This window comes from Lineus longissimus, chromosome 6 (genome assembly GCF_910592395.1).
Source record: "Lineus longissimus chromosome 6, tnLinLong1.2, whole genome shotgun sequence".
Classification (NCBI taxonomy): domain Eukaryota; kingdom Metazoa; phylum Nemertea; class Pilidiophora; order Heteronemertea; family Lineidae; genus Lineus; species Lineus longissimus.
Window position 1 is genome coordinate 21,241,032 of NC_088313.1, and position 13,611 is coordinate 21,254,642.

A 13,611-nucleotide genomic window follows, 5' to 3' on the forward strand; every position below is an offset into this window, starting at 1 on the left:
TACGGCTTTAGTGGGTTAGAAGTTACTAAGGTTTTGATGAAGTTCAGTTCCCTGTTTACAGAACCAACCAGCTAAGGCCTCAATGAGCGGTGCCTGCACGGATACACATACACCACCTGGTTCATTATAGGTCTTCAAAGCCCTGGTGTCTTTGACCATAAAGATATATTGGTCTCCAGCAGCCATGGACCTGGTGGTCATACCTATCAGGAACTTTGTTATTACTCACTACTGGCAAGACATTTTATAGATTTCTCACCTTTTGTTCGAGTTGTTCCTCAAGTAACTTGACCTTCATCTCAAGGTCAGCGCGTTCACCTTTGATTTGGTCGTAGTCTCTGATCCGTTTCTTCAACTCATCGACGACATTCTCGAGTTCGTCACGTTCCTTCTTGGCTCGTTCCAACTTCCTGAGTTCATTTAGGAGCTCGGCATGCTGGGAAAAGACGAATGAAAAGTGTTTACTAAACTTGAAATTAGATTTGCTTACAACATGCCAGAACTGCATGGTGGGCATGTGCCAGTGACTACAGAGGGTCACCATTTGAATGCAAAAGCTTTTCAAAGGGGAACAGTTGTAATTGCATTACTTTAACATTCATGATGAAAGTGTCAAAATGCCTTGTACTAATCTTCACAATGGCTATGTGAATCTCTCCATAGCAACATCTGGTGGGTCACTGTATACACACTTACATTCATCTGTAACTCATGATGCTCCTCTTTAAGAGTCTGCAGCTTCTTGTCAGCATCTTTCAGCCTTGTCAGATCGATCTCGGCGTTTCTCAAATCACCAACAGACTTTAACTTGGCAGCTTCAGCATCTTTCAGGGCGTTCTGGCATCGGCGCATCTCCCGATTGATCTCATCAATCTTCTCAGATTTAGCGGCAATGTCTTTCTCCTTGCGTTCATTTTGATTGTTAAGGGTGCGGCGTTGTGTTTCGAGGTCGATACACTCGTGTTGTCGGGCCTCCAGCTGGTTTTGAATGCGGTCAATTTCATGTTTCAATTCTTGAACAATTTCTGAATTATCAGCAGCATCCTGTAATGGAGGGAATAGAAAGTAGATTCTTGTTTTGAACGAGAGAGAAAGGTCCGCTGCAAAAGAATAACTCAGTGATGACAATGCAGTACTGAAGAAGCGATAGAACTTACCAAATTGTCACAATAAACCAATAAGCTGTAATAGGCAAACACTAATCAAATTTAGCTGCATATAGCTGCAGATGACTCAAAATAAAAGCTACCAGCTCAAAGTGCAAGCATTGCAGCAGTCAGACGATTGGTTACCTGTTAGATGACATAAGGAATGTGACATGGTGCAATCACATCACATGGTGAAGTGATTCACATGCATCAAGACCTACCTTCGCTTTCAAAACTTGGTCCAAATTGTCAATTTCAGCTTCTAATTCGATTACTTGCCGCTGTTTGGCGATAAGTTCTCGTTCCAATTTAGAGTTCTGGTATGAGAAGGGGTTAGGTGTGTTAGTATAGGGTGTAGGATGCTCACAATTGGCAGCAAGAACTTTCTAAATCAGGATCGTCGGACGATGGACACAGCAGTGTAGTATAGACTGCCCTACAGTGAGCCAAAAAGCTGAAGCATTCGCTGTGACAGGCCTTTGAAAGTTATTGCTACCATGAATATGAAGAAAGGTTAAAACAGGTTACTGAAAGTGCACAATGAAATCTGTAGGTGATATTACTTACTAGCTATTTACAGCTAAGGCCATGTTAGCCTGCACAAAGCATGACAATGGCATGAATAGGAAGCGTAGGGTTAAAAACAAGCTATATTGATCAAGGCAAGTTTTGGCAAATGGCTGTGATTTTCTAACTTCTGCATGGAATGATAAAGAAATGTGCCAACAACATTCAGTTTACCTCGCCAGTATAAAGTCCTTCCACATACGAAAGCTTAGCAAGAGAAATATTTACAAATTTGAACACACATCATCTTTTGTAAGGAACTATGATACAATGTTAGTGTGCATCACGCTGTTAAAGCAGTTAGTGAATGCGGTTCATGAGCGGCTCACCAGGGGGTGCGAGATGAGCAATAACGCAATCAACCGAACCTGTGATAAGCAAGGAAGAGCACCCCCTAGTGAGCCCATCAGGAACCAAGCAGCTCATGCCGTTAGTCTTACCTCATCGAAGAGATTCCTGTTCATGCGCTCTTGAACTTGGATATCCCGATCTTTCTCTTTTAGTTTTGATTTCCATGCATAGGGGTCTTCACTGGTTTTTACCTTTTCTTCCAATTCACGAGCAACAAACTGGCTGGTTTCTAATTCTCGAGTTTTGACCTGAAAAATGGAAAACAACCAGGTCAGGTAAAGAAGGTCTCAGGAGTATCATTACCATTTCATACACCGCGGCCTTCCCCACAGGTGGTAGGGAGGTATTGGGCCTTCCCCACGGTTTGTAGGGAGGTATTGGGCCTTCCCCACAGGTGGTAGGGAGGTATTGGGCCTTCCCCACGGTTTGTAGGGAGGTATTGGGCCTTCCCCACAGGTGGTAGGGAGGTATTGGGCCTTCCCCACGGGTTGTAGGGAGGTATTGAGCCTTCCCCACAGGTGGTAGGGAGGTATTGGGCCTTCCCCACGGGTTGTAGGGAGGTATTGAGCCTTCCCCACAGGTGGTAGGGAGGTATTGGGCCTACCCCACGGGTTGTAGGGAGGTATTGAGCCTTCCCCACAGGTGGTAGGGAGGTATTGGGCCTTCCCCACGGGTTGTAGGGAGGTATTGAGCCTTCCCCACAGGTGGTAGGGAGGTATTGAGCTTCCCCACAGGTGGAAGGGATGTATTGGGCCTTCCCCATGGGTGGTACCGATGAAATAGATTCCACTTACTCTTAACTCTGTTTCCAAGTCATCAATCTTATTCCTGAGTTGAGCAATTTCGTCGTTTTGTTGTCGGGAGATATCAGTCGTGTCAGTGGCAATGCTGCGTTGAGGACCATCAGGCCATGAAGCTGGGATACTGGAATGCATCAGTGGGGCAGTTGATGTACTGATACTCTTTTGATCTACAAGATGCTGCGTTAACCATGGCGATAAGTGAGTGTCGGATGGCGATGGAAGACGGCCGTGATGTGAGTCCCGGGTTGGAGCAGAATGGACCGGGCTGATACGTGCTGATAAAACGCGTTCCTGGGTCGGACTAGATTTGAATCGATGAGGATGATGAGGATCAGGCATCGTACTGATACCACTGTCCGTATCGTAAGATCCTTTACGATGCTGTCGCGGTAATCGCCGGTCAGGTGACGTGTCAGTGAAATCTGATTGGTCACCAAACCTCTCTTGTGTCTGCAGTGGTGCAAGGCGACGTGGTTTCTCCTCATCAGATGTTGGATCACTGATGTTTAATGTGACCGCGACATCCTCCGTTGGCCGTTCCACAGTCTTCCAATACGGCTCTTCCAATTCCGGCGTCTGTTCATGTGGTGCTGCTTGCTCCACCTTCTCCCAGTGATCAGACTCACGGCGAGGCACATTCTCCTTGAAGTCAAACATGTTGGACGTTCGTCGCATATTCATCTGGAATATGATTCATAAGAGATGAGAGACAAGTTGAAAAGAAACGCTTTTGCTCGATCGTTTATGGTCTTTAGGAGGTAGGCCAGCAACACTTACATTGCACTTGGCTCCTTCTGATTAAGAGAGAAAGGCTTCTGCTCAATCCTTACATTCGATGTGAGCAGTTGACTTCATACAAGTCTTACTTCTTAAAACAATTTCGCCAAGGGTGCCGTTTCAGCACCTAACAACGATTTTCTTCAACGAAACTAATGTTTCGAAGCAGAGAAGAGAGGAAAAGAGAACTTGAAAAGTTTGAAAGATGTTAATCTGAGATTCCTGGTGGTAAGCATCGGTATATTGCCTCATTCTTCAGAAGAGCAATGCAGAAGTCAGTTCCAATATAAAGCTTGTCCACCACAACCTCAAAGCGGATACAAATAAGAGATTGAATGACAAGACTCTGTACTGTCGTTTCATCAATAGATCACAGGCAAAAGAAAACGAACTATGCTGTATTTCACTGACCTCAAATAAGATTTTGAGATTTATAGCTGTTTTAAATTGCAGATTATAATAAAGATAAAGATGAAGACTATTCAAATACCATTGACCAAACAAGAAACAAACATACGTGTTCTGCCCAAGTTTGACCCTAAGAAAATTAACAGTGAACAACAAATTAACAACTGAAAATGATTAATAATCAAGTTGTCCCAATAATTTCACCATGAAACACCACGACAAAAAGTTTCAATTTGATAAAGATTCATTTTTGAGCAGACGTCAGGACATACCAACTTTGGTTCACCGTCGTCTGCAAAGAGACCAGTGTCAATAGCTTCCTCTCTGTAGAGATGAGACTGACCCAACTCAAACGAACCCCTGGTGATATGTGCTGAAGAAAACGACTCTCTCTTATGCGAGTCTTCAGGTTGTGAACTCGGCACAAATATTTTCGGAATGTTCCAATTATTAACTGCAAACAAGTTGTGTTTCTCAGATCTTGGGCCTCTTGGCGAGCGATGTGTCGTATCACTTGGGCTGTATGCGGCGTCAAGCTGAGCGATCGCCTGGTGTTCAGCAAGTGACATCCGAGACTGGCCGCACTGGTACTCGCAACAATGAAAGCCATCGCAACCACTTTGGTGGAAGATTAACCCACCGTCATCCTCTGATTCCTCTCTTGGATTATCTGGCATCATTTTCAAATCATGCTGTTTTGATTGTTGTTCGTCTTTAGCGACAAGTTGCCAATTATCGTTAGCGATTCCTGTCATAGTGACATCACACAGATCTGCTTCAGAGTTTTAATATCCATAGATTTTACACACTTTGGTAAATCCTGCATAACGCAAGGGGAGAATTCCCCCAAGAACCCTTCAGAAAAAACATGAGCATCATCCCTCAACATAAAGCTTTTTCAATTCTGATTATCCGAAATGCAAAATCCAAATCACGATAACCAGCCATATGTTGTCTGCAATAGTATCAACAATTGTTATAGCTGGGAATAGTCTCATCAAAATGAATGTGTTAGATTCTCTCACACTAGGCCTACCCCACCTATGTTGATCATAGTCCACTGCACGCTTGATAATCTATTGATTTTGATCTTGTTCTGCAGGTGATTCATCTAACAGACTCGGTTTCATACTCACTTGAGCGAGAGAAATCAAACAATTCAAATAGCAACTGTATTGAGCTGCGATTGAAGTTAGGCTGAACCGATACAGATAATGTATTCCATGTAACACCTATAATAATGCATGAGATATTTAGATGAAGGGTTGGAATGATTTATGATCCATCTCATGTCATATTGACGTGAAACAGGCACACACAGCTTTACAATTTGTACGCTGATACTGTCTCGATAATGCTTGATGCAGCAGGTGTCATTACAAATACCACATCCCGAGTTGGACACTAATATGCAAATGTATCACCTATCCCACCTATGCCGCGCATGAAACGCGTGCACACTACTGGACAAGGGACACTCTCATTGAACAACACACGCTGAATATCAAAGACCATGGTAACTTACCCCTGCGACTGGATGCTCATCTAGACTGGAGCTGTCCGATTCATCACCATCATCCTGGGGACGAGATCGCCTCTTCTCCGTCCGTCGCTTACTCATTGCTGTGCTGTCCTGGACAAGTGGCTCCTCCTGTGGTGGTTCTTGGAAGAAGTCTGAAAAGTTCATCGGACTTTCATCTTTCTTTTGCTCTGTGGGGACTATAAGATCTTCGTGTAAGATCTCAGGTGCTGAGTGAACAGTCTGAGATGTTTGAGGTTTGACCTCATCATCAGAGAAGGTATCGTAAGGATCTAAAGCTTTAGCTAATGCTGCTAAAGCCTCATCCTTCGACAGCCTTAAAGAATCAGGGTCTTCTTTGGGCTTTTGGAAGTCGTCAGCATTTCCATCTGGCCTGTCAATCTGATCAAACCTGTCCTCAGCTAGCGGCTCAGCATCACGAGGCATAGCATATGTTGGTTGTGGGTACTCATGCTGTGAAGGGTCATCATTTAGTGCTTCCAGCTCACGTCGTTCAGGTGCAGTGAAAGGTCTAAGCTGGTCGGGAGCAGGCACATTCGAAACTAAATGACAAATAGCAAGATGCGAGCATAAATAAAAGCGTGCTGAGTGAGACGTGTGTGATCTCAGATGCAAGACTATGGCTGATGGGATGCAAGATAACAATAAGCATACAAGGATTTGTTAGTTCACAGCAGTTACACAAAGCAATAGCATGCCCCCTAATGAAAAAGTCAAGAAAAAAACAACTTTATGGATCGGAATTTTTTTCAACTTTTTTTTTTTGAAAAGGAAGGAACTTTTGATAAATAAGTTTGAAAATTAGTTTTAAAGAAAAAAAAATTTTTGTTAAATTTTTTTTCAAATTGGTAAAAAATGCTAAAATTTGGGATTTGGGATTGGGACTTGTGGCTTGCATACTGGCTGTAGGGGGTTCAACTCTCTCGGTCTTTCAGTTATACTGGGACCAGCCCAATTCCCCCAGCGAGCTACAGCATTCATTGATAGTCTTGTTTCTGGGATCACCAAAGTAAGGAGAGACACCTTTACATACCTACAACCTAACACCTCCTCGCTGCTGAGACGACAAGTTGCATATTCATCAATTCAATCAGAAATTGAATAGAAATGATACGGAATAGTGATGTGTTTTTGTTTTTGGAGTAGAGGTGTGAAGTTGGAGGAGGGCTCTTGTGAGAAGTCTTCAGCAGTAAAGGTGTCAGCATCGCATCAAGGAATACTCAGATTGGCAAACATCAAGCGAACTTAGCAAATAAAACAGTGTATGTGGCATGCGTGCAAACATCAACACAAAGTGTGCTAATTCATCTCATTCTACCAAATTCTACTTGAATTCATGCCATCGCAGAGCATTCAGGAGGCAAGCTATTAAAAGGTTTGAGCAGCAGCATGCACTAAAGACCTGTTAGCCAGGATAGCTCAGCTGTCAGCTGGGATAGCTCTGCTGTCAGCCGGGATAGCTCTGCTGTCAGCCAGCATAGCTCTGCTGTCAGCCGGCATAGCTCTGCTGTCAGCAGGGATAGCTCTGCTGTTAGCCGGCATAGCTCAGCTGTCAGCTGGGATAGCTCTGCTGTCAGCTGGGATAGCTCTGCTGTCAGCTGGGATAGCTCTGCTGTTAGCCAGCATAGCTCTGCTGTCAGCCGGCATAGCTCTGCTGTCAGCCGGGATAGCTCTGCTGTCAGCCGGCATAGCTATGCTGTCAGCCAGCATAGCTCTGCTTTAGCTGAGTACATGCTTTCATTTACAGGACAACTTATGTAATGGCCTCATACAAGGACTGTTAACGTAAAACACTCTCCTTCTGTTTCATGCTCTTTACCACTCAATTACTTTCTTTTCATTTTTTCAACACCTATTTAAAGCTATAACCTACGTAAACATCAACTTTGGTTAAAACTGTTAACATCACGTACCTTGAACATACTGATCTCTGCTGGGGGTCTGACCAGGCCTATCGTCTGCTCCTCTCTTCTTGACTGCAACAATCACATCACCATCCTGGAAGAAAACAAACAATGAGATATCGCCATTGTTCTGGAACCACACGTCATAGCCAAATTGTGTTGCTTTTGTTATCACGTGGAATGTCAACACAGCCAAAGTTTGACTCCTGATCTGGGCTAAGGTTACTGGTGGATGATGACATCACAACATCAAGATATCAAACCTCTCCAAGGTCTGATATATCATCCACATGTTTCATGTTTTTGTTACTGACACAACATCACAGCCAGAGTTCTTTTTAAAAGCGACTACATTCATAGAATGTAAGAAAGCTGAGACCATCCCCTCAGAAATACAAGCAGATATATCATGGACTGAGTTTACACTTTGGATCAGGATTAGGTTAACAAGTTGGTGCACAGCATGGACTATTGCTAGAGGGGCAATTTATACTAAATGTATGAAGAATGAGGATGGAAAAATAGAAATAACCAACTCCATAGCTGCTGCAAAATCATTGATTTAAAGAAAGCACATATTCTAAAAGATCTATCTAACAAATAGAGTGTACAAGAACTTTGACCAAATGTAAATAAATTCCATCCCATGAGTTGTAATGTAGATACATTTCAAGATTTGAGGGGAATATACAAGTTCCTAAGCATTTCCCATTGCATAAGCTTTCATTGAAGGAGAGGTCTCAACACTGCCAAGCTCTTCTGTCTCAGTCACATCACAGTTCTATTATATTGTTGTTGTTTGATTTGGTCATCAATTTCAATCCCTTGCTCAGCAGTATGGAGACACCTACCCCTTAACCCAAATAGGACTGAGGGTGGCCTCTCAAGTTAATTTCAGTTTCAGACATAAGACAATTGTTTAGAATGGTATTGATCAAAGCCAGATCAACTATAGCTTCTCAGAGAAACTGCCCCAGTCCTTTTTGGGTTGTTTGGCGAGACAGGGTGGGAATCGATGTGATCTAGATTCCACTTACCACGTCCAATATCATATCATACTACGACAGAGGTGAAATAACAATTATTTGAAAGCGTTGAACAAGTGATGTTTGTTGGAGAATAAGGCGAGCTTGGGGCACCTGACAATGGTGAAGAATCACGCTCATCTTTTGCAAAGGACTGGGGCCAGCTCTCTTTGGTGAAGAAAGTTCATTAGAATTGGTCGAAAAGATACAAAACCTAAAACCTTAAACCTCATTACATTTACTTTTTAGTATTTTGAACACCCCCAGTCCCAACAGAGTAACCATTGTCAGAAGCATTTTGATTTTAAAAAGACCATTCTATTGGAGGCTAATAATACCGTACAACAAATCTTGCAAGCAGGGAGTGGTACATTGACGTTATATTTCACAAAGCCTTTCATAACTCTTCCACATACATTTCATTACATATGCCCCTGTACTTCTGGTAGGCCTAGGTCTAAGCTTGGCATGTAGGCCCCCCCACATCACCAGGTGCTTGATGAGGACTGTGGAAACACCTGACTATTTACTCCACCCAAGATCAATACTCGAGGCAAGACGATATTCAATTTGAACCAACATTGTTTGAATAGCATAAACATATTATTATCTTAGTGTGACCCTCAATGATGGCTGGCCAGCCACTATCTCCAGGAGTATTCTACAAGGAAGGAAAAAGATTCCAGCAAGTGACCGCGAGAACCAACTTTCATGAAGACAATTAGAAAGAGCTTGACAGCAAAAAGCTTAAGACAATCCTCCCCAAGGGCAGATGATGTTTTAGCAGTACTTTCAGAAGGGTCATTTACATCTTTGCGACTGATCCTAAACCCTCTTATTATGTAAGCTTGGAGTAAGCAATGCCAGAAGGCAAGGGTCCGATCTTCACTTTGCCTACCTTCTGAATCTTCACATCCTGGGTGCTGTCCTTAGGGATACTCAGCCCACCATTGATCAACAACTCGGCATTACCGATATGATCTCTGACCGCTTCTGATTCATTAACATTCCCCATGTCAGGAAAAATTCATAAAGAATATTGCGGTTGAAATTCAACTGAATTCAAGAACTAAAGAAACCATTTGGAAGAGAACATGTCCAAAGATAGTGTGCTGTGGGCATCGACGTTCTTGCCTTCCAAACGAGCAGAATTCAAGGACAACATGAGCGGATGGTTTTCATGGGAGGAACATGTCCAGAATAATCACACATGTGCACTTGCTGGCTATCCCAATCTTCAGAACTACCACACATGGATTTTACCTTAGGACCTGGCTAAATCCTGAACACCACTGAAAAGTTTGCTGAGAACACAATACAAACTGTACCACAGTACAACTGCATCATTGTGAGCAACTAATTAAATATTAACAACTCCCTCTGAGTCTTGACAAGGTTTGGAGGTTCAAGTACCATTCATACGTCAAAATGAATGTCAAATTGACTCGACAAGGACTTCATACATTTCAGCGATAGGCCTAATGTGTTGGGACATGACATTCCTTACCAAGTCGAGTGGTTTATATTGAACCATCATTCTGACATTCGTATGTCAATGGAATGACATGTCCTTGATACATATTGGTTTCCTTATTTAAAGATTGTTATTCAGCAGTCTTTAGGTAAGCAGGTTCTGTTTCATGAGCCCATATCAAAACAGTACAACTCTACAGAACATGTCTGTGGGTTATCATATACTTGAAAGGTCCACAGCACCAACTTGATTGACAGGTCCTGATATCATTAAATGCTTTCAGAACCCTGATTGAATATCATTTCCCATGACACTCAAAGGCCTGTCACCATGGCAACACTATTGATTGTGTACCAGATGGACCCTGATATGAGAAGTATTTGAGTTTAGGCCTATCCGCCAAGACCAAGGGTAGTGTACGTCAGATGGGAGACCAGGGGAAGCAGGCAGTGACGGTGAACAACAAAGATAGGATGAGGCTATCAGCACCACCATTTTGAACATGAAAGAACCATAGCCACTGGTATAGGCCTATGGCTTGAGAACAGGATTTCCATGGGTGTGAAGGCTGAAGCCTAGGATGGACAGACAAGGAGCCATGGCCACCACTAAAGAACTTTAAGTACAAATGATGATGTGCAGCGGGTGTACGTGTTGTAACAGCAAAAGCTATTCAGGGGTTTTTGGTCAGAAAACAACAAAGGGTTACAACGATCTTGATATTGAAAATGACAACATTGATGTGCATGAGCAGGATATGATACTTCATAAAAGAAGCCGCTGGCATAAAAACAGACCATTTATAAACATCAGATTTTGAAATATCAGTGGTGAACAGCGAGATGTGTGTGTGAACATATAGATATGTAAATATGGCCCTGCATTCCAGGCTAATAAGCAAACAGTACGAATAAAGATAACAGTTTATTCAAATTCAAAATCTCCATGTAGGTATGAATGATCAAAATGTGAGGATAGAAGTACCAAAGACTTAGTGTTTGAAGTTTCAAGACACTTAATAGTTTGATGTAATCCAAAAGTTCCAATATCACTTGAACCTGAAGCACGTCTCCCTAAGGCATCATTTCAAGTCACACATTTCAGGTTCCCATTCAACTTCACTCACTGTGATCTAAAGCGATGGAATGCAGGGTTCATCAAGAAATACCTCAATAGGGACTCGAGCTCTCATTATGTAGCCTTCCTCCCCAACTGCATCAAAACTCTGCAACAATGCGAGTCAAACTATTTTTACTGGTAGGCAAAGGAGACAGCTCTTGAGGGTCAAATATCAATGTTAGTAAGGACAACCACAGTGTCTAAGGTGAAGACCTACATCACCTGAATTGTTAGTTCTGAATTCTGAGTGGTTTCTAGTTCTACACGATCTTGTCAGTAAGGTAAGCAATCTACCTCAGGGATGAAAATGTTAGTATAACCTAGTGAGAAGTTTCATGGATCTTTTTCTTACCTTAATACTATCTTGTAGGATCCTGAGTTCTGACCGCACATGATTGTACTTCTCTTCAATGGCAGCTTTTTCCTGAAGGAGAGAAGGACAGTTTTAGAAACTGATATGGTAATTGTGACAGCACGGTACAGGATGTACAACATGCCATTGAGAAAGACAAACATCAACCTCAATGTTATCAACAGATGTCCTGAAACCTCACAAAAGAATGATTTAATTTCGACATCTGTGATCTACCATCATCCTCTTCAAAGTCAGTACCAACAAATACTCTGTAGATGAACTGAATAAGTTCCTTTTTTGAAGAAAGAGAATTGACCCCAAGTATTGTGAACTTGAACTGAGAGCAGAGATATTATCTATTGAATCTATTGAAGATGTAAATGCATTCCAATCCATTGCTCATACCACAAGTATGAACAGCGAGGAATATTTATGTCGCTATGTATCTTTTATGCAAAACCAATAAAATAACAGAAATTTAAACATGTGTGGTGTTAAAAAGTTTCGGTGTTGTGTGAGCCGAAGTCAATAACGTCTGCTCTAAGCCATATGAGGGAAAGAGTGACAAATTGAAAGGAGTAAACAAAAGTTGCATCTTTGGAGGCAAATCACTTGATCAACACCCACCATGTTCTCTGCAGTACCAGATGCAACCACACTCTACCATCCTGGGCCTACCATGTGACCGGGTGTTTGAGATGTAATCTCCTGAACATGAGACCTTTTGAGTTAATCACACCAAACATTTCAACGTCAAGTTCCCAATGAACACATGTTGACTTGGGCAGAAACACCCACCTTAGGCACACCACTCTCAATCTCACCACAGAACATAGCTTCATCCACCAGATGGACTTACTGCCAAGAGGTAAATGAGTGCAACAACACAAGAGATACTTGCTGAGTACACATGGACACAGATGGCACTAAACTTCAAGTACGAAAGCAATATTTCAACCACACTCAAAGTCCATCGACTCCAAAGGTTCAACCCTTCATAGGAAACATACCATCATGCATGCAACAGCACCAGAACCACTTGGAGTCTGAACCAATGCCAAGGTGAGCATACCACATGAGATAGATTGAACCACACCCATGAGATGGGCCAACGGGCAAGACATAAATGAGTAGAGTACAATATTCCAAGCGATGTTGTCAATTAGAGGCAGATGACCAAGAACTTCAGGTTTGAATACAATACATCTAACCCTAAATCAAGGGATTAAGAACACTGCCAGATTCCCAAAGACATGAAGGAACGAACAGTACTGAACAAGCCAAGCCAAGTTTGTAATCAACATGAAATAGCTACCTCTGGTTCATCCCAGCTCTCACTGCCATCAGTCTCCATGTTAGGCAGTGATTCCAGTGAGTCTTGTGGCCTCAAGTATTGCCTATCATAGGGAAGTCTCTCTGTTAGGACACCACAGTTAGCACCAGTTTTCTCGTTGGCACTGCTCAGAGATTCGGCAGATCTCCTAGGCTCATTATCACCTGAATATGGTGGTTCTTCCTCACTAAAACCAGATCCCTGGCAGAGGTGATCACCCTGGTCCAGCTGAGGCAACTCTACACTTAATTCTCTGCGGAGATTATCTAAAGGGTGATCTTGCCCTGGTGACTTGAAACTAACGTCTGGACATATGCGTCTGTCTAAATCCTGGTCTTGCTCTGGCGTTTCCAAACTAGATTTCCTTCTGAACAAGTCATAATCAAGGTCATCATTTCCCTCACATGACCCATCAGACTCTGGAGATGCATTAAATCTATCGTCCATCTGAAGAACTGGCAATGACATCAACTGAGACAGATCAAGGCTCCCTCGCTTCTTCTGTGGATAACTGGGTCTAAGGTTTTCTGGTTCTTCATCTACATCCAAAGAGGATTGTTTTGACACACGAGGACTGCTCCTCTCTGATTCCTCAGGCCCTGCCTCTGCCTCCAAAGAAGATTGTTTAGACACACAAGGACTGCTCCTCTCAGATGCCTCCGGCCCTGCCTCTACATCCAAAGAGGATTGTTTAGACACACGAGGACTGCTCCTCTCAGATGCCTCTGGCCCTGCCTCTACATCCAAAGAAGATTGTTTAGACACACAAGGACTGCTCCTCTCAGATGCCTCCGGCCCTGCCTCTAC

At 42.9% G+C, this 13,611-nt stretch overlaps 1 protein-coding gene across 10 annotated transcripts in view; it reads right to left on the reverse strand.

Moving 5' to 3' along the window:
• LOC135488931 (golgin subfamily A member 4-like) overlaps positions 1–13,611 on the reverse strand; it is a 79,035-nt gene that overhangs the window by 9,396 nt on the left and 56,028 nt on the right. For 4 of the 10 annotated variants that reach the window (XM_064773897.1, XM_064773893.1, XM_064773903.1 and 1 more), the window contains 10 exons: positions 11,469–11,540; positions 8,536–8,556; positions 7,508–7,592; positions 5,580–6,136; positions 2,861–3,550; positions 2,156–2,314; positions 1,890–1,922; positions 1,370–1,465; positions 697–1,044; positions 260–436 (listed from right to left, as the gene is read on the reverse strand). In XM_064773897.1, the coding sequence (XP_064629967.1) occupies positions 260–436; positions 697–1,044; positions 1,370–1,465; positions 1,890–1,922; positions 2,156–2,314; positions 2,861–3,550; positions 5,580–6,136; positions 7,508–7,592; positions 8,536–8,556; positions 11,469–11,540 (2,238 nt within the window). The remainder of the gene's footprint in view (positions 1–259; positions 437–696; positions 1,045–1,369; positions 1,466–1,889; positions 1,923–2,155; positions 2,315–2,860; positions 3,551–5,579; positions 6,137–7,507; positions 7,593–8,535; positions 8,557–11,468; positions 11,541–13,611) is intronic. The other 6 variants (XM_064773900.1, XM_064773901.1, XM_064773894.1 and 3 more) reach the window with 6 other exon arrangements.